General features: G+C 43.8%; 1 protein-coding gene across 1 annotated transcript in view; it reads left to right on the top strand.

Moving 5' to 3' along the window:
• Window positions 1–23,173, top strand: part of celf2 (cugbp, Elav-like family member 2) — a 186,644-nt gene that overhangs the window by 98,744 nt on the left and 64,727 nt on the right. Inside the window, exon 3 of the mRNA XM_070853488.1 lies at window positions 16,861–17,057. Within this exon, the coding sequence (XP_070709589.1) occupies window positions 16,861–17,057 (197 nt within the window). The remainder of the gene's footprint in view (window positions 1–16,860; window positions 17,058–23,173) is intronic.

Here is a 23,173-nt window from a genome sequence, read left to right as displayed (position 1 = left end):
AATTCTGAAGTGTGTTTTGGAGGAGCCTCAGGATAATTTGAAGTCCTGGGGCTGGGAGTAGAAGTACGCTCGCTCGCTCACACCCACACTCGTACACAGCCGCATGCACACAAGCGCGAAAATACACACTTGCAATCACAACTGTGCAGTGTCGTTTGTCTAGTGTATTATGTGTATATTTTCACAGCAGAGGTTTTTATGCATTTTAAATGTTCTTCAAAGGGGCCAGGCAAAACAAAATCAGAGGAATCAGAGAAAATAACTGTTTTTTTGCTCGCAATAGTCTTTCGCTCAGAAACAAATCAGTTGCGTTTCGACCTGCGAGTAACAAATGGTACTCATTCACAACGGCTTCCTTCATCTCCTGTGAAGACTTGTTTATTGCTTTTTTCATGAATCCAGCCGAAGTCTTATAGGGAAAGTGGAGGTCAAGTGTGAAGTCAGTCAAGTCGCATCAAAATAAGTCCAAGTCAAATCTTTCCTTTCACGAGAAGTCCAAGTTGAGTCAGAGTTCTTGAGGACAAGTGTCAAGTCAGTTGTAATAAGTCCAAAACCAATCTTAAGTCATGTAGAAAGAAGTGTCAAGTCAGTCATGACAAATCCCAGTCAAGACTTGTCAAAACATATCTCAAATCAAGAAATGGAAAGTCTAGTCACAGCATGTCCACATCAGAGCTCAAGTTGTTGAGTATCCAGGTCACAGTTGGCCTCTGAAGGCGGACCTCCACAGTGATCCAGCCTCGGATCCTTTTCCTCATCAAGTTGTAAATCTTTTTAACATGGCTTTTTAACATTGTGATGGTCTTATAATTAGATACCGTGCTGCCATGCAAGGCCCGTCTGTTGCTGTGTTATCTGTATCTATTTTTTTTTATTGTTTTGGGATGTTAACGTTAACAACTCCAAGTGTCAAGTCATCATTTATGTGAGTTCTGAGACAAGTTAAGTCTTCAGCTCTACCTGGATCCAGTCTCTTAATTTGTTCCCTGGATTTTCCCATTATTCCTCAACAGATGAAGATTAAAAGTTTAACCTGTAAACAGTGTATTCGGAGTAGATTAACCGACAAAAACACATTTGCCAGAGCTGTGTAACCGGTAAAAGCAGCTTATTCAGAACAGGTACAAAGATAAAGACAGCTTCTTTAGAATTAAGAGATAAAGAAGAGTGCAGTAGATTAGGCCTAATAAAAACATAATGGCATTTATCCGGCACAGCCAAATCTTGTTGTCTAAACAGTAACAGCTGTGACTATGGAGTTCACAAATAGCACCGCAGCATTTTCACATCTTTCCCCCATGCCAAAAATATTTGCCAGTTACATTACAAGCACTTAGGAGCTGGATTGTTGCCGCTGCACGCTTTCCTCATGTGGTTAACATGGATACACACAAGCTAGCATCCACTCAGAATGCAAGATACTGTCAACACCAAACTGTCCCATCAGAGGAAAGCGCTGCCGGCCCCCCACAAATTGCAAAATTTCAAGCTTCAAGTGAAAAGTTGAGTGAGAACAAATGATGTATTTGGCAATGCTGGATCCAGGCCAGGGGGAGGTTGAGCTTTTGAAGGGAAATAGGATGCAGATGAGCCTTCCTCCTCCTCCTCTTCGTCTTCCTCGTCAGCATTCAGACCTCGTCCTGAACCAATATGTGGTGTCTGTTAGCCCGCAGGAAGGGAGAGACAGACAAACATGGATGAAGTGAGAAAAAGTAGATGATGGGTGAGGAATGAGCGGCAGGGTGAGAGACGGCGAGAGAGCTAGAGAGTCCACGGCGGGAGGGAGGGAGGGAGGGAGACAGAGAGGGATGGTTCATTAAACATTTAGAGGGATGGAGAGCAGACAGGCCTCTCCATTTCTCTCCTCTTACTGTTCAGGAGATAGGAGATTGAATGTAGGTCTGCCTCTGCTCCAAAATACACGACGGTTGTGTATTTGTGTGTGTGTGTGTGTGTGTGTGTGTGTGTGTGTGTGTGTGTGTGCATGTTTATGTGTGTGTGTCTTTCTGCCGCACTGAAATCCCTGCTTGTCCCCACAGGTCTAGATAATGGCTTGGAAATGTAACAGCACGACCCTAAATATAGCAACCTCAGTCATGCTGTAACACTGTGCTTAATCCCTATATCACAACACACACATACACATGCAAAGACAAACACACCGAGTAATGCAATTCCAAGGTTAGCCAAAGGAATTACGTGTTAGTCGAGCTTACCCGCAGTGTATCTGCCTCTCTATATAAACTGGAGTGTATTTACCCTTGTACACACCTCTGTGTATTGTCCCATTTAGTATGGTTCCCACTCATGCATCCTAATGGCCCCAGAGAGCCAGGGAGTCTCCGCTGTCTGTTATTAGTGAGCAGCACAGATCAATGGGCTCTGGGACTGCAGCGCTAGCCTGTTAGCGCGTCCCCATTCAGACCCACTGAGCCGTGGCTAACGCCCCAGCTAAAGCGTTTGCTAGTATAAAGTCTCCGAAGTGGGGAGGCACACCTGTACCCGCCCTGCTTGCACGCATGTAAAGATGAGCTCTGAAGCCAGTGAGGAGTGAGAGGACAAATGTGGACAAAAGATGAGGAGTTGTACAAAAGGGCCTTTGATGCGACTGGGTTTGGTCCAGTGGGTTGGTGTTAAAAGGCAGATTCACTCAATTTACAAAAAAAAGAAGAAGAAGAAAAGGAGCATATTTTCTGACTTACCTCCAGTGAAATCTAGCCATGCTTGTTTGTCAGCTTTTCGGATAGCTGTCTCTGAGATTGCAGCTGCCACACATTACAAAGGAGGTGAAAGGAGTTTCATTTGTTGCGCTCAAAGCATTGAAAACTCAACAGCTTAACAACTTAACAGCATCTTTCCAGAAACAAGTGTCCCTGATAATCCACAGACCTCACTGTGAACCATTTTCATTCATTCCATTTTCTACTGCAGAAAGCATTTTCAATGGGAGTTAATACAAAGAAAAGCTCATCTCTATGGCTAGATTCAGGCACAAAGAAAGTTGGAATGTGTTTTCCTTATTAGCCGTGAATCAACCCTTTAAACCTGCCTTAATCAATAGTTTTTGATATTAGCATTGACTCAGATGACTCTGTGGTAGCTCGTGGTACCAAACTGTGAGGAAGTATTGTCTAACTCTGCAGTTAAATGGAGCTTTGAGCCTCTTTCAATTTACTCTTTTGGTTTTGTGGCCCACTTAGAGTATGGCTTAGTCTCACCACTCTCATCTACGCCGTTGCCAGCTGTTAAATGTTGCGCAGCATTTAGCAGCTCAAGAGCCTCTCAGGAGATGGTGGAAACCAAAACAGAGCCATAAGTAGAGGTAATATTTGTCTTCTATTAATTAGAGCAGAAACATGGACTTTTATTTGCCAAATTTTAGAAAGAAGGCAGAATATTTAGTTAAAGCTGTAAAATAACCCATGATTTTATAATGAAATTAAATGTTTGACCACTGCAACCGTACTCAAGATGTCTTGTAAACCCATGAGAGCTAGGCACTTCAAAGTCATCATATCTGCTGGATGTGAAAGTAGGCAACTGTTTGCTAATGCATTGCATAACTATTACAGAATTGATTGGTACAGCACTGATTGTGTAACAGAGGACTGCTGAATTGATGGAATAAAGCATTTTGTTTGAATTCTAGACAAACATGCATTGAAAGTGTTTTATGATTATGATTAGGATCATTATTATGTGGAAAATGGTATTATTATTCCATCAGTCTGAGTGTCTCTTGACGGCCTAACAGCTTTTTCAGAGACTTTTCAATTCTGACATGAATACAGTTCAGAGAAAAATGCTGACTCAAAACCAAAAAAGAAAAAAAAAAAAAGCTTTTAAGATACTGAATATCAGCCCAAAATGTCAGCAAGGTAAGGTCTAAACAGTGTCACTTTCGGCCTGCAAAAACCCATATTGATCAAGCCTTTGTTGATCTGACAGTGTTTGCGTCTGAGATCTCACAGAGACACTGGGATGTATGCACACACACACACACATGCATAATCAGGAGCTCCCTCTCCCTCTCTCCTCTCCATCAACATATGTCAGCATATGGCTCCCTCCTCAGAGAGACTGTTGAACAGACTGATCCCGGTTTGATGTTGCTCTTGAGGTCCTGACCCGGGATGGAGGGCAGAGAGGAAAAAATGGAAAGGAAAGGGAAAGACTTTCTCTCCAAACAGCTGTCAGCCTGAACTCTCTCCTCCCGTTGACCGGACTGATGCTGTTGTCTGGATTGTTAGTGTCAGGCTACTGCTCCCTTCAGCACACATACTCTTCAACAACTTGTGCGTGCGTGTGCCTGTGTGTGAGACGAAACATACAACCATATTGAGCCATCTGTTCCAGTGCTAATTGGTATGCATGACAATGTTTTTCCAACCCATAAAACCTAATGAAAATGAACACCCCACCCGCCCAAATATCCCTTAATGCTATCACCCGCTCCCCTTCACCCTGCCCCCCCTCCACCACCACCCCTCCTCCTGTAACACATTATAGGCCCAATTACACTGTAGTGGGCATTAGCAGCCCCTCTCCTAGAGGCACTTTCAGTCCAGGAGGCAGGCCTAAAGATTGGCTATGTCCTGGAGCTCCCAGTGATCTGTCAGCCTTCCGAGATCCGAGGCCCTCAAAACCCCCTGTAAACTTGGCTCAGAGTGTGAATTGTTATAATTTTATGGAGCAAAGCTCTTGGAAATGCAAGGCTGCAATGTGCAAGTGATTTCCCCCCTTATTTGCTGACGGCACGCTCAAGGAATCAGGCAAGCAGAGGGGGACAGGAAGAAGGGAGGAAGCCATATAAAAAAACAAAAGAGGCCATAAATAGATGAATTACATGAAAGTCAAAAGTGTTGAAGGTGGAAACATTAATTATTGTGTAATTAACAAATTAAGCTCAACCTCTTTGTGTAGTAAAACACAAAGCGAGATAATGAAATTGTCTCTCTTTCAGAGGACTTTGCAGCTGATGATTTATCAAAGTCAAACCTGGAATCTACAATTGGAGTGGTAATGTCCGCTATAAATCTATATCGAAAATGAATCAAAGAACTACATGTGCAGCTTCTTGAACTTGTCCTGACTGACTTACATTCAAGACTTGGTTTTACAACATTTAAGACATGACTTTGAGCTTTAAATTGGACACTTGACGCGGACCTGTCTTTACTGACTCGAAAACTGAATTGGGACTTGTTTTGAAAGGATTTGGGGTCTGTTTTGGACTTCAAGAAGACTGTACTTGTCTCAGTTGACCAGAGACTTGTCTTGGGCTTTGCCCTCTTACGACCTGAGACTTGAATCGATACGTATTTTGACAAGACCTGAGTCTTGACTTGGACCAGTCTTGACTGACTTGAGACTTGACTGGACTTCTTGCTTCAACCACACTTGAGACTCGACTTTTACATGTCTTGGCCCATCTTGACTTGGCTGTTTTGGAATATTTTTTGTTTTGGCAATGAAATTGTATGTATATATTAGTTGTCAGGGAAACAGTGAAGAGAGTTATAAAACAAAAAAAGTGGCAAGAAAAGAAAGAAAACAAGGGATGAAGGGAAAAACAAGACGAGAGGGATAGATGGACTTGGCAAAGCAAGGCTTCGTTCACATGAATCACAGCAGGGAAATGTTGGATAGCTGCCCGGGCCGCTTACTGACTGCGTGCGTGTGTGTGTGTGTGTGTGTGTGTGTGTGTTTGTGTTTGTGTTTGTGACGACACACTGAAGAATGGGTTGTAGATGTGGACAAAATGCCCTAGTAGTACTGTGTATTTAAATGGAACTTAGGGTCAGACTCAAACACACTCGGTTGCAACCGCTATGAAATGATCTACGAGGGAAATTACAGCACGAACAAGAGCGTACAGATGTGTCCTCGCAGAGAAAAGCAACTTCTCAGCCCTGGGCTGTTTTCTTGTGCGCCTGCACACACAAAAACACACACAGAAAACACTGCTCTCCAATGCCAGCCAATAAGTAGGTCTCTCCCAGCTGTCTGTCTCTGCTATGTTCAACTTCGCCTCTTTGCTTTTCCTCGCAGCATCTCCTCCACTCCCACCACCACGACTGACACGCTTCCCCCTTTGTGGTCATGTGTGTTTGTGTGAGGAGCGGTAATGGTGGTTTATTAAAGTGTCAGAGGCAGTTTCTGCCTGTCCTCGCCACAGGAACATGCTGAGCACCATCAGAGAACAGGCGCACGGACAATTTTGACAACACACGTGTGTTTCCTATTTTTTTATTGGCGTCATATATGAAAACAGCAGCCTGGCCAAGTGCTAATAGAGGTTATATCCAGGCTTTTGTAACCTTTGTGCTCCAAATGGCGTAGAGGTTCACTCACAATGGGACGTAATTGTGCAGAAGCCAGTTCAACAAATGCACCCGTGTTGTTAAATTAGTGGTGTTTTGTCGCTGGCAACTGGCTGCCTTTTCTCTCCTGTCTCTCTCTTTGTTTCTCTTTGTCCCAATCCACTGCCTTTATTACGCCATTTTCTGTCTCTACCCTGTGGTTTTCTGCTCAGTCGTCCCCTTTAGAGGTGTCACGACCAATGTGCGTGAACTCACCAGGTGGATTTATTGTTCAAGCAGGGCACAGCGGTGGACGTGTTACATGTTGTACCAGTGCACAGTATTGAGGGTTTACTGTAAAAATCACACAGAACACACAGTCTGAAGATCCTCTAAAGGCCCTGGTGACTTTTTTTTGACTGCTGTCCCAAATCCGGGTTGGCTGAATTGAAGCGGTACCAATCTGATATGATCCCACAGCCCTTTCCACCCCCCAACCGCTCTTTCTTATGTCAGTTGGATCGGCATTGTTGGCCCATTTTGTAGAGAAGCATTAGTCAAATGGGCCATCATCCCCATCGGCGAGTCAGATGATGACTTTTGGCAGAATGCAGCCACAGCGCGATGCCAGACAATCAGAGCCGTTGCCATTTCATCACACGGTCGCACACGGACGCACAGGCACGCACGCAGACTCACACCACAAACAAGCTGTTTCTCATTAAGCCCGCAAACATGAGAGATTGAGTGAGAGGACCGTGAGGTGAAGAAGGGGGAGAGACGGGGAGCTGAAGGCTTCTTCCCGCACGAGATAAGAGAGTCTGAAGAAGAGAGGGGGTGGGGGGGGGCAGGTGACACGCCACAAATCTACCAAAGAGTCATGGGTGAACGTGTGTGTGCATTGTAGCGCTGTCATCTAATAAGACACCTGCCTTCCCAACACCCAGTACCCCCAGCTACCCTCACCCCACGCCCCTTCCAACAATGCTGTTCCCATGGCAACAAGATACAGGGAGGAGGCAGGGGGCGAAAAGGGAGGAAGTGTGCTAAAGATTAGGGGGGAATTTTGCTGCTGCTGCCTGGATTTGACCAATCTGGTGTTGAGGCTTTAAGATGCTCTAATTCCTTTCCTCTTCCTTGCCTCTATCACGTGCACACACATGCTCCAGGTCAGGCTGACGTGAGCTAGAAAGCATAATTTTAGGGAGATGATTCTAGGAACTGCACAGTGGAAGCAGATGTAGGAAGAAGTGGGACAAACCAAAGCAGGTTTTACAAAATACGGTTTTTATTCGAGCCCCAAAATAGGAAAACATTGACAATGTTTGATAAGAATTTTGCCCATGTGGGAATGGGTAACCTCATTAAAGCCCCTGATCACCTCCATCATGTTTGTGAGCCTGTGACCAGGTGTGCATCAGATTTGCCTCGCTCCTTCGCACCCCCAAGAGGAAGAATGCTATCGATTCTAGTGACCTTCTGACGTTTGCTACAGCGCAACCATTAAGCCAGGCTTTCGATTTTCCAATGAGAAAATCTCCTTATTCCCTAGTTGTAAAAACACAGTGTTTGTTGGCCACATTCATGCCACTAACAGATACAAGCCTATTGATTTTTGGTTCAAATCAAATTTGTGCGTTTGTTTGTTTATCAAAGGTGGCAGAAAAAACCATTCATATAGTCCAGGTTCAATTTAACCACCAATAAAAGTTCATTCGAAGATTAAATATATAGACCAGAGTGCAAAGTGTGATACAGTGTGTGGAAAACATGGTTGTTTTCCTCGCTTACTGTTGTCCTTTATGTTTTAAAGGATCATACAAGTCATTTTGTATGATGTAGATTTTACAAATCACGCTGTTTGTGTCTTTTTGGATATATTTTTTTCCACTTCTCCTAGCAGCCATTGATTTTTGTCCACTTTGTTAGGGTATCGATACATAATTCTTTTTGTATATAAAATGTCAGAAAAAAATATTCAAATTTCTTGCTTTGTCTACCCCACAGGCTAAAGCTCGCAAAGTGCTTGAAAAGTGATTTGAACGATTATCGGAATAGCCGCTGATTAATCTTTTGGCGAAAGATTTTTCCATTAAATGATTTTTTTTTAGCTCCAGACTAATTGACAAATTTCAACTCATTTAGCAGACTCGCTTGAATTGTGTAATCTATCACACTGAACATCAATTTTGTGTAATTTTTTTCAACACTGATCGATATTCGTCCCCTTCAGAAATGAATGGCAGAATGAATGGAACAAATAGCTGCCTGAAATTTTAGATAAACTTGACGGCGTGCAGCTGAAAACATTCAGCAAAAACTTAAAATATACGTGATTTGTATGAGCTTGTGCTGGTACACTGGTATGGCTCCATAATATATACTGTATTTCAAGTGTGTCTTCTTCTGTCGGGGTAAAGATGTGCAGAGTACAACTATAGTTAGCACTCCTACAGTTCAGAGTTCAGCTTTACTGTCAGTGTGACTCGTTCTAAGTGGATCTCCTCCTCCGCATGTGATGGTGTTCTTCACCTTGTCGTTTCTCAAGGCTCTCTGGAGTACATGAAATGCACGTCTGCTGCGTGGAAGGGGGAACGAGGTGGCACGCTGACTAATGCACAGTTCAAGTTTCTTTTTGCAACAAATAACTTTAGAGACTTGCAGACAGTGTGAAGACTGTGGTGTGAGATTTGCAATGACTTTGAGGAGACCTCATTCATCAAAAACATGCTGTGTCTATGAATAATGAAACATTTCAAATGAAGTGAATTAAGGAAAAACCTTCAGCTTGAATACAGATGCAACAGAGCTATTCAAATAACAATTTTCAGAGTAAGTGTTTAGTATTTTTCACCTTTTTCAAATGGAGCAGATCTGTTCCCAGAGATTCTCACCTGGATTTTACTCCAAATTTTGAAGGACACTATTCATGACAAGGTTCTCTTATATGAGGTGATATGAGGTGTTTGGATGATGCTTACAATGAGAGCAAGTAAAGAGAAAAATTGAGGCAAAAACCCAACTGAGCTGCTGATTATCTCTCAAATGAATCAATTTAAAAAAATTATTTAACTACAGATTTGGTTGAGCTTGATATATATATGGTGTTTTATAAACCCAGAGCCGAATCCAGAAACATTCAAGGGAACTTAAGTACCTCTTGAGCTTTGAGATATGGTCAAATGTCACAATCATCTACAAAAGAATTTATTAAGGTTCTTTATTTAGATCAAATTAAAAGGGGTATCTCATGATAGATCACAATAAAGAACAATGCCAATGTTTTTCCGCATAGGGAGGAATGGCTGAATTTAGAAAAAGCATTTTCATTCCAGGCTACATTTTTTTCTGCAAAGCAAGATTCTACATTGTCATTCATTTTCAATATAAATGAAGTATAATTATCACGACAGCCTTATTTGCCACAGATCCCAACACTGCTCAGCCCGGCGCCTGCAGCATGTAACAAGGCAGCTTTATTTCTGAGGAAACAGCGTGGGCTCCTCCAGTGTTTTACACACGCAGGAAAATATGAAACATGAGAAACGAGCAAAATGAGACCCATTTCGCTCGTATCTGTGTGTGTCATGCATCAGTGTGCTTTCTTCATACTGTGTGTGTACGTGTGTGTGAGAGAGTGTATCTGCACGTGTGTCTCCTCTCATTAGCGGGCGGTGGCGAGCCGTAGCTCGTTAGCGCAGAGCTAGCTGAGCGTCGGGGCACCGGTGCAGCTTCATTAGCTACTGTGACATTTATCTGATCGTTTCCCCACGTCGCATGTACTGCCACGTCTCCATGGCAACCACAAATGCGTACACACACACACACACACACCCACACATACACCCATGAAGGCAATCATACAGTCTTCCATAGACCCAGTGCTTTCAGCTGGTCACAGTTATTCATAGATGCTAGCTCCCCCCCCACCCCCATAGCACAGCAGCGAAATATTGACAATGGTTGTATGAAATGTGCCACATAGACTATGTACCAGTACCTACTGCTGTACTCAAGGTGGGTGGAATATTGCTTATTGTAAAGTTCAAGTGAATCACAGGCAATATCACACTCCCTCGTTTGGCTGAAACAGGGCCCCCGGGAGCCAGTTTACCTCGCTGTAACTCAGTTACAGAAAAACTAAAAGCATTCCAAATAAATCAGTCGATACAGCACGCCACTCATTTAGTTTGAGTCACTAATCCGCCTCACACCGCCGATGACAAAATCAGTTACAGTGTGGGGCTCTGGGGGGAAAGGAGCACGCCTCTTATGGTGTGTTGTGGCGAAGTTGCTAATCTTGTTTACAGTTTGATACAGCAGCAGAAAATATTCAGGTCTATGAAATGAATTGTGTGTGTTTTTGTGGATGCGTATGCCTCTGCTTGAGGCCTCCGTGCAGGCGTTGTGTGCTAGTTTGTTTTGTGTGTGTTAGCCCCATTCGGGACCGTCTCGTGCCTTCAAGTGGGGTTGTGTTTATCATGTTGAGGAGGGGAGCCCATTCAAAGCCCCTGAAACCTTGGCTTCACAGTATTTTTCTCTGCAACCTGAATTAAATGATCAACTAAATAAGCAACAATGACAAAAAAAACATTTAGGTATTATTTATTAAGTGTTTAACACTGAACTACTGTAATCAGGACTGTGTGGGTTTGGTTTGATCACATTTGTTTGACAGTGACCGAACAGCCCACCAACTGTCATCAGATTCTCATTCAAATGTTGCTTAATCTTGATTGGCGCACGCAAGAACGGGACATCACCTTTTGTCTGAGTTCTCACCTGCTTCAAACCAGTGAGAAGAGCCCAGAAAAAAAAGGTGAAATTATATGAAATTGTCCAAACTTTGACAGAAAACTTTTATTTAGGATCCCATCACTTGTGGTAGCAAGCCAATAGAGAAAAAGTTTTCTGTTACTTCTGTGGTCTTGGTCTCATGCCTCAAAACACAGTACTTATCTTGTGACCCCTCGAACGCATCTCATGACCCTTTACGGGGCCCCAACCTCCCGTGAGGAACCTCTGATACCTGTGACAAAAATATAACCAAATCACCAAATAGTGCTTCTGTTTCAGCATCTCCCACATTTTGTCAAAGCCATGTATGAATCTATCATGGTATGTACATGTGAGGATATGTTACTGTCCAGGTCTGTGTGAGTGTGTGTAAAATGTCAGTACATGTGTTTTTGTGTGTCTAGGTAGGTGTGTGTGTGTGTGTGTGTGTGTGTGTGTGTGTGTTCAGCTGACCTTGGTCGCCCCGCTCCCTCGGGGAGGAACTGATGTTTCTCACTCTGCTTGTCAACAAGATTAGTTCCCCTGTGGGACCGTTACACACCCTGCAAACACGCTGCCAATGAGAAAAAGTGTGTGACAGCTCGGCCCTTCCACGAACCCACTGAAGTGTGTGTGTGAGCGCGAGGGGTGTTTTGTGGCGTGTGTGTGCTGCGATTGAGGGGTTAAGGGAGTCAGAGAGGATGTGTGTTTTAGAGCAGAAACAGAAGGGAAAAACAGCAGGGGGATCAACGCGGCCAGCCTGAACTGTAGCCTGTGTGTGTATGCATGTGTGATATGTGTGTATGCATGTGTGTACGTGTGCCTGGTTTCTAAGAGAGCCCATGCTGAGCTCTGAGCTGTGCTTACTCCTAGACCTGGCTCATCTGCATCCCTTCTCCGCCTTCTCCCTCTCTTCTATGCCCACTCTCACCTAGCTCGCTCGTCCTCTCTGTCTCTTTACTGCTGTCTTTTCGTAGCACATTCCTATCTGGCGGCCTGTTGGACTCCAGCTGTGAACAAGGCAAACAGAGAGGATAGCAGGCCGCTAATGTATTCCAGGTAGCTCCTCGCTGTCACTGATGCTCTTCATCGGGGTGGAGCTTATTTTCCTCTTTGCTTATAGCTGTAACACCCTCTGTATGCAGTTTGAATTTCATTGTTGGGCCTTTGCAGCAATGCAGCCCGTGACAGTGACCGTCCCTCACTGACTGATTGACTGACACCCGATCAGTGTCTTTTAGGTAACAATACATAACTACACAAAAAGTGTTGCTCGTAGCGACGGACCCACAGAGAATTATTGCCCCACTCTGCAGTTTTCCTCAGCTCTACGGTGCTTTTTGGTTTCTTTCAGCTCATTGTTTTGGTTTTACAGCCTTCAACGTCGCAGTTTTGGTTCAGTCTCTCTCATCAGCCTTGCCTCAGGTATCTGTTGTCAGCAAATGGCTCTGATAAATTTAGGGACTTTGTGGACATAGTGTGTTGGTGGAGCCCTAAACCGAGCTAAAAGTAGAGCGAATATTGGACAGCAAGTGTCCAGAAACACCAAACCAAATGAATGCTTATTCTGCTCTGTTTGCTGGATGTCTAAACACCTTCACTACAACAACTTTACAAAGAGATAATATAACAGTGGTGTGGTTACAGCTTGTTGTTCTGCCCTAAAGTGGCCAATTAATTCTATTTCAAGTTACTCGATTTCTTCAACAAAGTAAATAACAAGCACGGTTTCCCCAGCTCAGTTTCTTCTGGAGAAAGCTCTACTCTTAGCATGAAATACACGGCGCTGGGTTTCTTTTCAGCTTTTTCACATGTGCTCACGTGTATGACAAACATTTAACACTTAGCAAAACCTCTGGGCATTCTACATTACTTTATAATTAACTAAACATAAGTAAATAACTCCAGTCATAGTTAAAGTAAAACAGACACTAAGCAGCCTCTACAGGTCTAAATAGTTGTTTCCACCGCTGAACTTCTGACTATTCATAAAACTCTAAACTCTGACTAGAAAGCCTGTCCTCTCCCTGAGCTAGCTGTCAGTCCGAACACTGTGGTTCCAAATTGAGGACAGGAAGCAGAAATCTGATTGCTGACAATAACTTGGTCACTACAGCACACGTAATACAGTGAACAACAGCCAGGCACAGCATCCGACAGATGCAACGTCTGGAAGTATGTAAAGGTTGCCAGGCGTAGGAATAACCTGTTGTTTGTCAAGGAAAGGCTCAAGCTTATGTCCTTGTAAAATCACAAATCGTTGTGTACATTTCAGTTCATGTACAGGTTGAACAAGCAAGATACTTAACGTGAATAAGACAGCTTGTGAGGCTTTGGAGAGCATATTTTTCACTTTGATATTTTTCCACGGAGCATATTTACGCAAAGACTTCCCGCATGTTTCCACGTGCCCACTGTTTTTATGCTAAGCTAGGCTAACGACGTCCTGACAGACATGAGATTGATGCTGTATTGATCACCTCATCTCACTGTTGGAAAAAAGCCGATTAGGGACTCTGCCAAAATGTTGAATAGTCCTTTAATAGAAAGGAGGCCTGAAGAGCCGTGAATGTAAAATTAAGATGATGAATGAATAAATAAATAACCGTATTAAGATTTTATGGTCAACATTGTGCAGCTGGAGCTTGGATGAACGAGCCTGCTGTCTAATGTGAGTGTGAGGTGAGGGAATAGCAGCCCTCCACAGCTGCTTCAAAGACCCATCCACACACTTTTTTGCAGTCTGGCTGAGTGCACACAGGCACACACACACACACACACACACACACAAAGACATGTACACGCTGAGTGTAGATCAGCCTTCAGTCACGGCCCTGTGCTGCAGGGAGACTGGAGTGATGGAAGCAATAGTTAAGCCATTAAGGCAAACAATTGGCTCAAATTGAGAGGGAGACGGAGAAAAAGAAGAGGAAGAAGAGGGAAAGAGGGAGGGAGATGGAGAGGCCATGGCAGGAGTGGATCCACTCAACGACTTAATCCGAGCCCCAGGACACTCTCCTGCTGAGCTTCACACACTTGCACAAACATCTACACACACACACGCTAAAGCTCTGTCTGCTTGCAATAACACCTTGTCAGTCTTGGCCACAGGGGCGATGGAAGAGGCGCTCATTCCTTTGTAGTGAGGAGAGTCACCTACTTCCAACCACCTCGGGAAAAGACAGAGCATGCAATCTACACAACACAGTTCTGTAAGCGTTCGTATGCCTTACGGCTGCAAGTGTGAAGCTATTCATTGTCTTAGCTGGGGGAGTGAATGGTGGCTGGAGCACAGGGCGGACAGTGTCCTAGACGAGGGAGGTGCTCCTCTGACACCGGCTATTGTATCGTCTCCCCCGTGTGCTCGTTCAGTCCCCACAGGCCTCACATAAACAGCCAACAATGAGGGTTTGTCTCCAGCTATTCTTTCCCGTTCTGCTCTCTTGCTTACACACACATCAGCTCAGCATGTTTGTGTGTCAGAGGGCGAAGGGATGATGTGCTGCAGCCCGAACCCATCGACCGCCGAGGCTCGTCCGATACAGTCGTCTTGCCGTTTATGTGCCTAAACATCAGCCGGCGATAGGGGCACTTACTCCTCGCCACCGCCACCGTCCTTCCCTCCCTTCCTCCCTTCTTTCCCCCCCATCAGCCACCACCCTTGGGGCTCCCTCAGCGCCAAGGCCCCCGCGATTTATCGGACAGCTTAGCGAGGAGCGGTTGTTGCCCCGAGGACTGTTAGCACTGGTTTGGCTCGTTGACTCCTTCTCCGGTTCTGGCGTTTTATTTGACATGTCCTTTAAGTCCTTTAAAGAATTGGGCGTTTCTGCTGAGCGCCTTGGCTCTTTCTGCAAAAGATGGATGGCCCGCGTTCAAAGGTCTGGATGTTTTTTCCCTCCCTCCCAGTCTCTCTCCATATCTGTCCCCCTTCCACAGCCCTACCCTTCATCCTTCCCTCTTTCTCTTTCTCTCTTGCTGAGCTTTATAGGGTGGTATTAGTGTTGTCAGCTAACCAAGCTCAGGATTTGGCTTTGTTTTGTTTTTGCCTCTTAAGATAATGCTCTTTCTCTCTCCTGCCGAGAATAACAAAAGGGAAAGTAGAGCAATAAAACAGCAAAGCCATTGACTTTGGTTTCATTAAATTGGTTTTCAGCCATCTTAAATAGACCACAGGCCTTGATGGCGGTGATGTGTGTGTGTGTGTGTGTGTGTGTGTGTGTGTGTTTACAGCCATTTGCGTATGCTTGCGCCCCCCCCCAAAAAAAAACAGAGTCACGCTTTGCCTCGCGCGTGCTTGGGTGCCTTTCTCATTTCCATTGGGCCTCGCTTTTGAAAGCCTTGACTCGCCTTTATTCGCCAAAAAAAGAAGAAAAAGAGAGAGACGCCGTAGCTCGAGTTAGCATTCCTAACACACGGACAGACGAGTGTGTTTTGTGAAGATAAGTGTTGTAGCTCTGCGGTGGAAAGGGTGAAAGCATTTCACCTCCATTTCATATGCATTCCAGATGTGGAAATATAACCAGACTGATTGGCGTGTAAGCATCTGTGTCCTGTTAGAGGGCCCTGAGGTTTACTGCACTGGTTCTGCAGCCTAATCCCTTGCACACAACCTCACATTAACACGCCGCATGCTGCTTATCCAGCACTTGTCCATGCATGCAAACATGCACAAACATTCACATGTGCAGCGCGGCGGACGGCAGGCCGACATACATTCATGAAGTGTCTCCGCCATTCGTCGCAGCTTGTACTCCAGCAGCTCTCACCTGGACAAGTCCAGTGAAAAAAGCGAAAGACACCCTGCAAAAGCATGTATATACACTCTGTATGCTGCTTTTGTTGTTGTGCTGTAAAATACCGGGTATAAAATCTGTTTTCAGCTCAGTCCTGTGGTGATTTAATGGCATCCTGAATAGATCCGTCGCTGCATCTTTGCCGTCAAACATCCACAGTCAGGGTCAGTCTGATGTCAGTTCGCTGATGTGTCGGGTCAGTGTATATAAAAACTGCCAGCTTCAGGGATATTAGTCTGTAAAACCTGCATTGAAAGCTGTCTCGCTCTGGTGTAAGGAGCTGCTGAGGCACACTAGAGGACTTTATTAGTGTGGCTTTCACCGAGTTTCAGTGTCCTTTTGATGGTCTAAAGGCTTTTTTAGAGGCCACTATGTTGAAAATGAAATTCTGAGGGAATTTTTATTCTTTTTTTGACCTATATCCTTTTTAAATTAGATATACAGGTTGTATAACTCTCTGTTTATTTATTTCTCTTATTTTTTTGTACATTTTTGGATTCTGTCTGACTTCTAAATATTGCCTTCTATTATTTTGGAAGAGGTGATGAACCTTTTCCTCCCTACGCACTAATTTTCTCTATCCAGCGAAAACCATTTATCTCAAGTTTTGGTGATTTTAAGTGTCCCCTTATGGGTTCAGTGAATTCTCTTTCTTTTAAAGATCTTTCATTCACTTCAAAGCCCACTGGATTGTCTGACAAATGCATTGTCACAAAGCTGAAAACTAAAGCTATTTCTCTCAGCTTCTGCAAAGTTTATATTGTGGAGATTTTCACAGCCCAGCAGCGCTATATTTCATGTTACCTGCTCTGTCCTTTGTTTGATTTTACCGTGCAAGTAAATAACATTTTTAAGTGCCTTGAGAAAACTTGAACTTGAGGCAAATTGAAGCACACAGCAGCAGATAATTAATACTGGGACCACGAGTGTAAAGCTATCTTGGTGTATTTCCAAGTTCTCAGCATTGGTGTCTTCCGTCTCTTTCACAGTAACGGCACTGCCGGGAAGATGAATGGGGCGCTGGAGCACTCGGACCAGCCAGACCCGGACGCCATCAAGATGTTTGTGGGCCAGATCCCGCGCTCCTGGTCAGAGAAGGAGCTGAAGGAGCTGTTTGAGCCGTACGGAGCCGTTTACCAGATCAACATACTCCGAGACCGCAGCCAGAACCCTCCACAGAGCAAAGGTACAGCCACACACATGTACTACTGTTTATCCTCCCTTGTGCTCCTTCTTCCATCTTTTTTCCCCCATCCATTTTCCCCTCTTTCCTCTCGTTCATCTGAAGGTATGAAAATCCCCTTCACCATTAATGCAGGACTTTGATTTGTGATGGAATATTTTTCCATTTCATTGTTGCTACCTTAACATAAGTGAAGGATCTGAAGTAGGCCCTCACACCAATATACTAAGTTACATATATACAAACTGACATGCAGACATAAGACACTTCCATGAACCCAGATACACACACAGAAACACATAGACACATTCTGTATGTACACTTCCACAGACGCACAGCAGTCAGCGGCTGAGTGGGCCGTCCCACCTAGTTAATGGCAGAACAAATGATATACGTGCAAAATTACACAAGCAAACACACATTTTGTGCACCATTGGAAGACAAAGACTCTCCCAGCCAGACTTACACAGTCAATTGTGCGAAACCGCATGATTTGCAGCTGTTTTCTCCCATTCGCTTTCTTTTTCCTTTGATGAATTCGTCAAGTGTGAGAGCAAACAATAGAGACAGCAGCAACGGATGGCCAGACAATAGCGATGCCATATTAACAGGCATCAACCGGAGTGAGGGCTGATGACACTCCTGATGAGACATGGAGAGTGGGAGGAAAGTAGAGCGAGAAAGAGAAAGAGAGGACGTCGGGAGGGGAGATGTGGCGCTTCCATCCAACCGTAAAGCAAATTTCAAGAGAAGCTTTCGAAGCATCACACAAAACAAGTAAAGTAAACACTGGGATTCACACTGGAACACCTGGTGATGGTCCACATGGCCTGAGAAAACTTTGCTTTGCCAGTTATATTTTATGGGAGACCTGATTGGTACGTAGATTACATTTACTGGCACAGTGTTCTTCCAATCCAGGAAGTTTGACAGTTCAGAGGTCTGGATGAAGGGTCATCTGTATGAATCTCAGAACTTTAACACTGCAGGGTTCATGTTCGTGCCGTTTGATTTAGGCTGTACTGTAGGTACAAAAAACGCATTCATCTTGTGCCGCAAAGCCACGTTGACTATTTTAGTATTTAACCAAGACCACCAACATCTTTTATGTTTCCCACAAATCATATTTTCAAAAACAAATGAGCTGTATGAGCTATGTGTCTAGGAGAAACATTGGTAGAAACATGTATGTTATTTCTTGTCACTTTCCATTTTTCTTCCCTTTGCAAAGACTTTGAGCATACCGTTCTCTAATATTTATTCTCAGAATGTAATGTTTTTGAATGATATCCTTCTTTATAAAAGCTTACATTCCTCAGATGGGTTTAAAAGTATCTTGAGGGCAGTCGGAGAGGCAGGTGAGGTGACGCAAATTGTAAATTATGACTTGCTATTGAGATGATGTTTTGCAGTGTCATTTTCAGTGGCTAAAAGGTGTGGCGTCCTTCACCTTTCTGCACCTACAGATTCTGCTTTTAGTTTTTCTCTCTCTCCTTTTTTTTTTTTCCTCGTTCTGGCTTCCTCTAATTCTGGCTGAGTCATATGAGCTTATGAAAGCCTGAAGACAGCGTTCTGCCAAGACCCGAATCAACTCATTTTTGCACACCAACACACTTGACATACGCTTTGTGTTTGGGTGTTTTTTAGCCTTGAAATGACTCCTTCTCTCCTTACCAGTCTCGCCTCCCTCCACTTCTTTTTTTTTTTTTCTCTCTGCTGTTTCAGAGGTGGGAGAAAAAAAGGGCCAGAGTTCCTCCATCTGTCCTTCAGCCACCTCAAATCTCCCTCTTCATCTTCACTACCCTTGAAATGAGTTGTTTTTATGGTTGATGAGTCAAGAGTATCACTCACCTGTACCTCTAGAGGGGATAAGAAAACACAAGCATCTACCATGCCTTTTTTTCTGCTCTGAATGGCAGTCTCTCTCTATATGCTTCATTTTTATGGCCTCTCTTTTTGTGCTGTGATGTGGACTGTTTTAAGAGGAAATGTAGCGTTTGATTGGTCTCTTACTGGCCTTGTTATTCGCAGGCTTTGAGGTCTGTTGTTGTTTTCTCATAGTTAAGCAAGCCGTCTGGCCTCATCTGCACCCGCTCAACTCAGAGCTGGAACGGCCCCCTTGCCGGCTCCGGTGAAGCCGGCGATAATTTCACCGGTGTCAGGGAAACTGTGGCCCCTCTCTTCCCTTGGTGTGTTTATTTTGAATTAGCCACAGTGTTGTTTGAAAAAGGATCTCAGTCGTTTGGGGCAAATGAGCCCACTCTTTTGGCCCAGTGGCAACCCAGTGGCACTTCTTCCTTTTTTCTGTAAAATAGCAGTTTGGATTTAAATGAGTTTGTTAGTCCCACTGAGACGCAGAAAAAGTTCCACGTCTGCAGCCACAAGCCTTCACAAAACCAACAAGTTCTCTGTTTCCCTCATTCGGTTTTGTTTGGATCCTCATTAGCCGGCATTCAAGCAGCTGCTAGTCCAAAAAGGAACATCAACAACAAAAAGATGAGAACAACACGTGGTAAATACTGATGGACGGTGGAAATTTGGCATGGACAAGGTGATTTCAAAATGAAACGAAGAATATATGGGCCTAAAGCTGAGCCCTTGTTAACTTCAGATTAGTTAGTCAGTGTAGATTGTCTTCACATGATTTCAATAGGAAAGAACTGCTCCTCTCCTCTCAAGATCTGCATTTCATGTTTCCGTGGCTGCAACTAGCTTTAAACTTTCCTCCTCATCCTCCTTTGAAGAGTTTTGATGAATAGAATCTTGCTTTTTGTTTTACATTGGTGTGTTTTTTAGGTGTGATTCACATCAGCTCAGTTCATGAATCTCTGCTGATTGACCCGAAGCTGTTACAGTAACTTTCTGAAACAGCAACTGTAAAATTACTTTCTTCTCATTTTAGTTCACCCGCATGTCCGGTGCGTATAGTTTTTGGAGTAGGACAGCTGAATAAATGAGTGCTTAATTACAGGACATCAAAGATAAAACCCAACACTTAATGCTCGCTCAGAGCTGTGGCTGTAATACGGTTTTGCACGTCACACCACAAAGTGGATATCTGTGGATCAGCGTAATCCCGCTATTTTAATTTTGTCATCATCTGGCGTCACATGACAGTCCTAAGTGCTGTTTAAGAGGCTCCTTCAGCCCGACAAGAATAGAATTCCTCAAGCAAACACAAGTCATTTTGTGAATAGTTTTGGCATGAAAGAATATCATCATTCTAAATACATTTGCTTCCAAAAACCCATATTGCAAATATTTCAAAAGATCTCTTTAAGCTTGTTTAAGCTAGATAGATGCCAAAACTTTATCTTCAAGTAATTTGAGAGTCTGCTTGATTTTCTTTAATAAGTTCTCAGATTTGTTGTTTTTGGCCCATTAATGCCCGTAAAGCATTCAATTGTGTCGCTTTTGTGTGTTATGCAGAATCCATTTTGCAATTTGACCCAGGTGTGTGCATTTAGGCTGTGTGTGTGTGTGTGTGTGTGTGTGTGTGTGTGTGTGTGTGTGTGTGTGTGTGTGTGTGTGTGTGTGTGTGTGTGTGTGTGTGTGTGTGTGTGTGTGTGTGTGTGTGTGTGTGTGTGTGTGTGTCTTGTTTATTCCGACTAGGACAGTCTGGGGAATATAGTGGCACTACTGTTGGTTTAATGTGTTTGGAGTTAATAACCAGATGAGTGGATGAGCAGGGGAGGAGGGGGGAGCGAGTGAGAAATGGAGCAATTTGGCATTTCGTGCTGAAAGAGAGATAGAGATGGAGGGAGAGATAAAGAGAGAATGAGACAAAGAGAGCCAGAGGGGTAAACAGAAAATGGTCCTTTTGCTAAAACACAACCTTAAGCGCCATGACGGGTTTGTTGCAGAGTGTGTGTGTGTGTGTGTGTGTGTGTGTGTGTGTGTGTGCGTGTGTGTGTTTTGGCAGGGGACATGCTATATCATTTATCTTAATGATACAGCCTGCCCACATGAGCTGCTGAGACACACTTGAATTCACACACACATACACACACACACACACACACAAAATAAGTTTAATGTCTTCATTAACAGGCCACATCCAACATAAGAGTCCCTGTGCACAACATGGCCTGGAATCATTTCAAAATATAAAAAATAACAAGATAAATCAAAATAGGAATGAACTGTAATTTAGCCTGAATGGAAAAGCGTCATTAACAACGTGGTGACAAATATTTAGAGGATTTTTAAAAGGAGAAGACATGAGATTACCATCTGATAGAGCAATGCTGTCTGTCTAAACTGCAAATAACACAAAGGCAAAACTAGGGCTGAGCGATTATTTGCTATTCTATCGAAAACAAGATTCAAATGAGTGCAATTTTTTAGTCAAAATTACATATTTAACAGTGTCCGAAGCTCCAGCAAACTGTTGACACCGGCTAGGATGAAAACTGCAGCAGGCAAATATGCTCATGTATGTAGCTACTGCAAATAGCTGGTTAGCTCAGCATAGCTCAAAGACTGGAAGCAGAGGACCAGCGAGCATGGCTCTGTCACTGCTAACAGGATCCGCCCACTAGCACGACAGCATCTGTCATTTCAGACGACATATACTTACATTATTGGGTTTTTTATCCATGACCACGGCGGTCCCCTAACCACAGTGAAGAAGTCATTTTAAACTAAACCACAATGTTTCCCTGCAACTAGCCATGATTTTGCCTAAACCTAACCAAACCTTAACCATACTACAGCATGGTCACATCATAATATTGAATTATTTTGTGATTTAGAAGGGAACAGATCTGCTGATGGGAGCATCAGATCAGAAAACACTTCTATGTGTTCATCTAGAGGACATGGACAAACTTTAGATTTTGTTATTTAGTTTGCTGTATAGTTAGTTGTCTAATACCATATAGACCACACATACAGGCTGAATTGCAATATGAATTACAAGTAATTTCAATATTGGTTAGAAAGATCATAGTTTATTAGATATTTTATATCAGTCTAAGTGAAACAAACAACTATTTTCTGATCTCTGTTGCTGATTACTGCAGCACAAAAGTGATTCAACCTCCAGCCAAAACATAATGGCTGAGGAGATGAAGACAAAAGGGCCACCTGTAGAAAAATCAAACCTTCAAATCTGAGAAAAGAGACAACATGCTGCCACCCACACGGCTTGATTGGCAGCTGATCTCTGGGGAACAGTGTTGGGAAGTGTTAAGCACCAAAGACAGACACAAAGGATGTTGCAGCAGTTCGCTGCTTCATATAAACCACCTTGAAAATACAAACTACAATCAATACTGCCCCCAGAGAGGTGATTTTATTTCTTGATAAGCGTTTGACCAGGATACCAGAAATAGAATTTACATCAACCACCATTTGTAAATGTCCTCTAAGCTGAAATGTCATCTTGATGGCTGAAAAATGAAACAACAACACAAAAATCCAATGAAGATTTGGGAAATAATTTCAATCCTGGAGATAAACAGAAGCGGGCAGATTACAGCATCTGATTTTCGATCACTGCTCAGATGGAAATCTCCCTGCCTGGGTTGCTCCGGTGCTGTATCTAGGGACGCACACCCGTCCAATGGCAGACATCTGCTTTGAAACTGGAAAGCCAACTGTGTCCTCACGCTCAGCTGTGGCAATGCTGAGTGAACGCTTTGCCGTCCAAGACAATTATCTGCTCTAATGGATTCAGTGGAGACGAGGCCGACCTGAGACGGAGAACTGATTTATTTCATTCTTTCCTAAAGCAGAGCGGGCAATTATATCGCCTTAACTAGACGTTAGCTTTTTTAGTCGGCTACCAAGGCCCAATTAGAGAGCAGCTGCAGGTGGATTTTAATGGGAGATTGTGTGTGTGTGTGGATTCTCAGCTCCTCTCTGTGCGTCTTTTTCTCCCTCTCTATGTTTATACTTTTGCATGCCTCAGCGACAGAGAGAGTTGCCTGGTTGTGAGAGAAGTTGCAGAGCTGGAATTCTTTTCCCTCTCCGAGCTCTTCGAGGTCGGCCAGCAAGCGGCTTTGATTTCCGGAAAGTGTTCTAGTTGTCTTCGCAGCCAGGGAAGGGAGTGAGTGAGGATTTGGAGGAGGGATGGGGGGCGACATTGGTGTTTTTCCACCAAAGTAACCAGTGGA

Source organism: Pempheris klunzingeri, chromosome 22 (genome assembly GCF_042242105.1).
Source record: "Pempheris klunzingeri isolate RE-2024b chromosome 22, fPemKlu1.hap1, whole genome shotgun sequence".
NCBI classification, from domain to species: domain Eukaryota; kingdom Metazoa; phylum Chordata; class Actinopteri; order Acropomatiformes; family Pempheridae; genus Pempheris; species Pempheris klunzingeri.
This window is presented reverse-complemented; position numbering and strand designations above follow the sequence as displayed.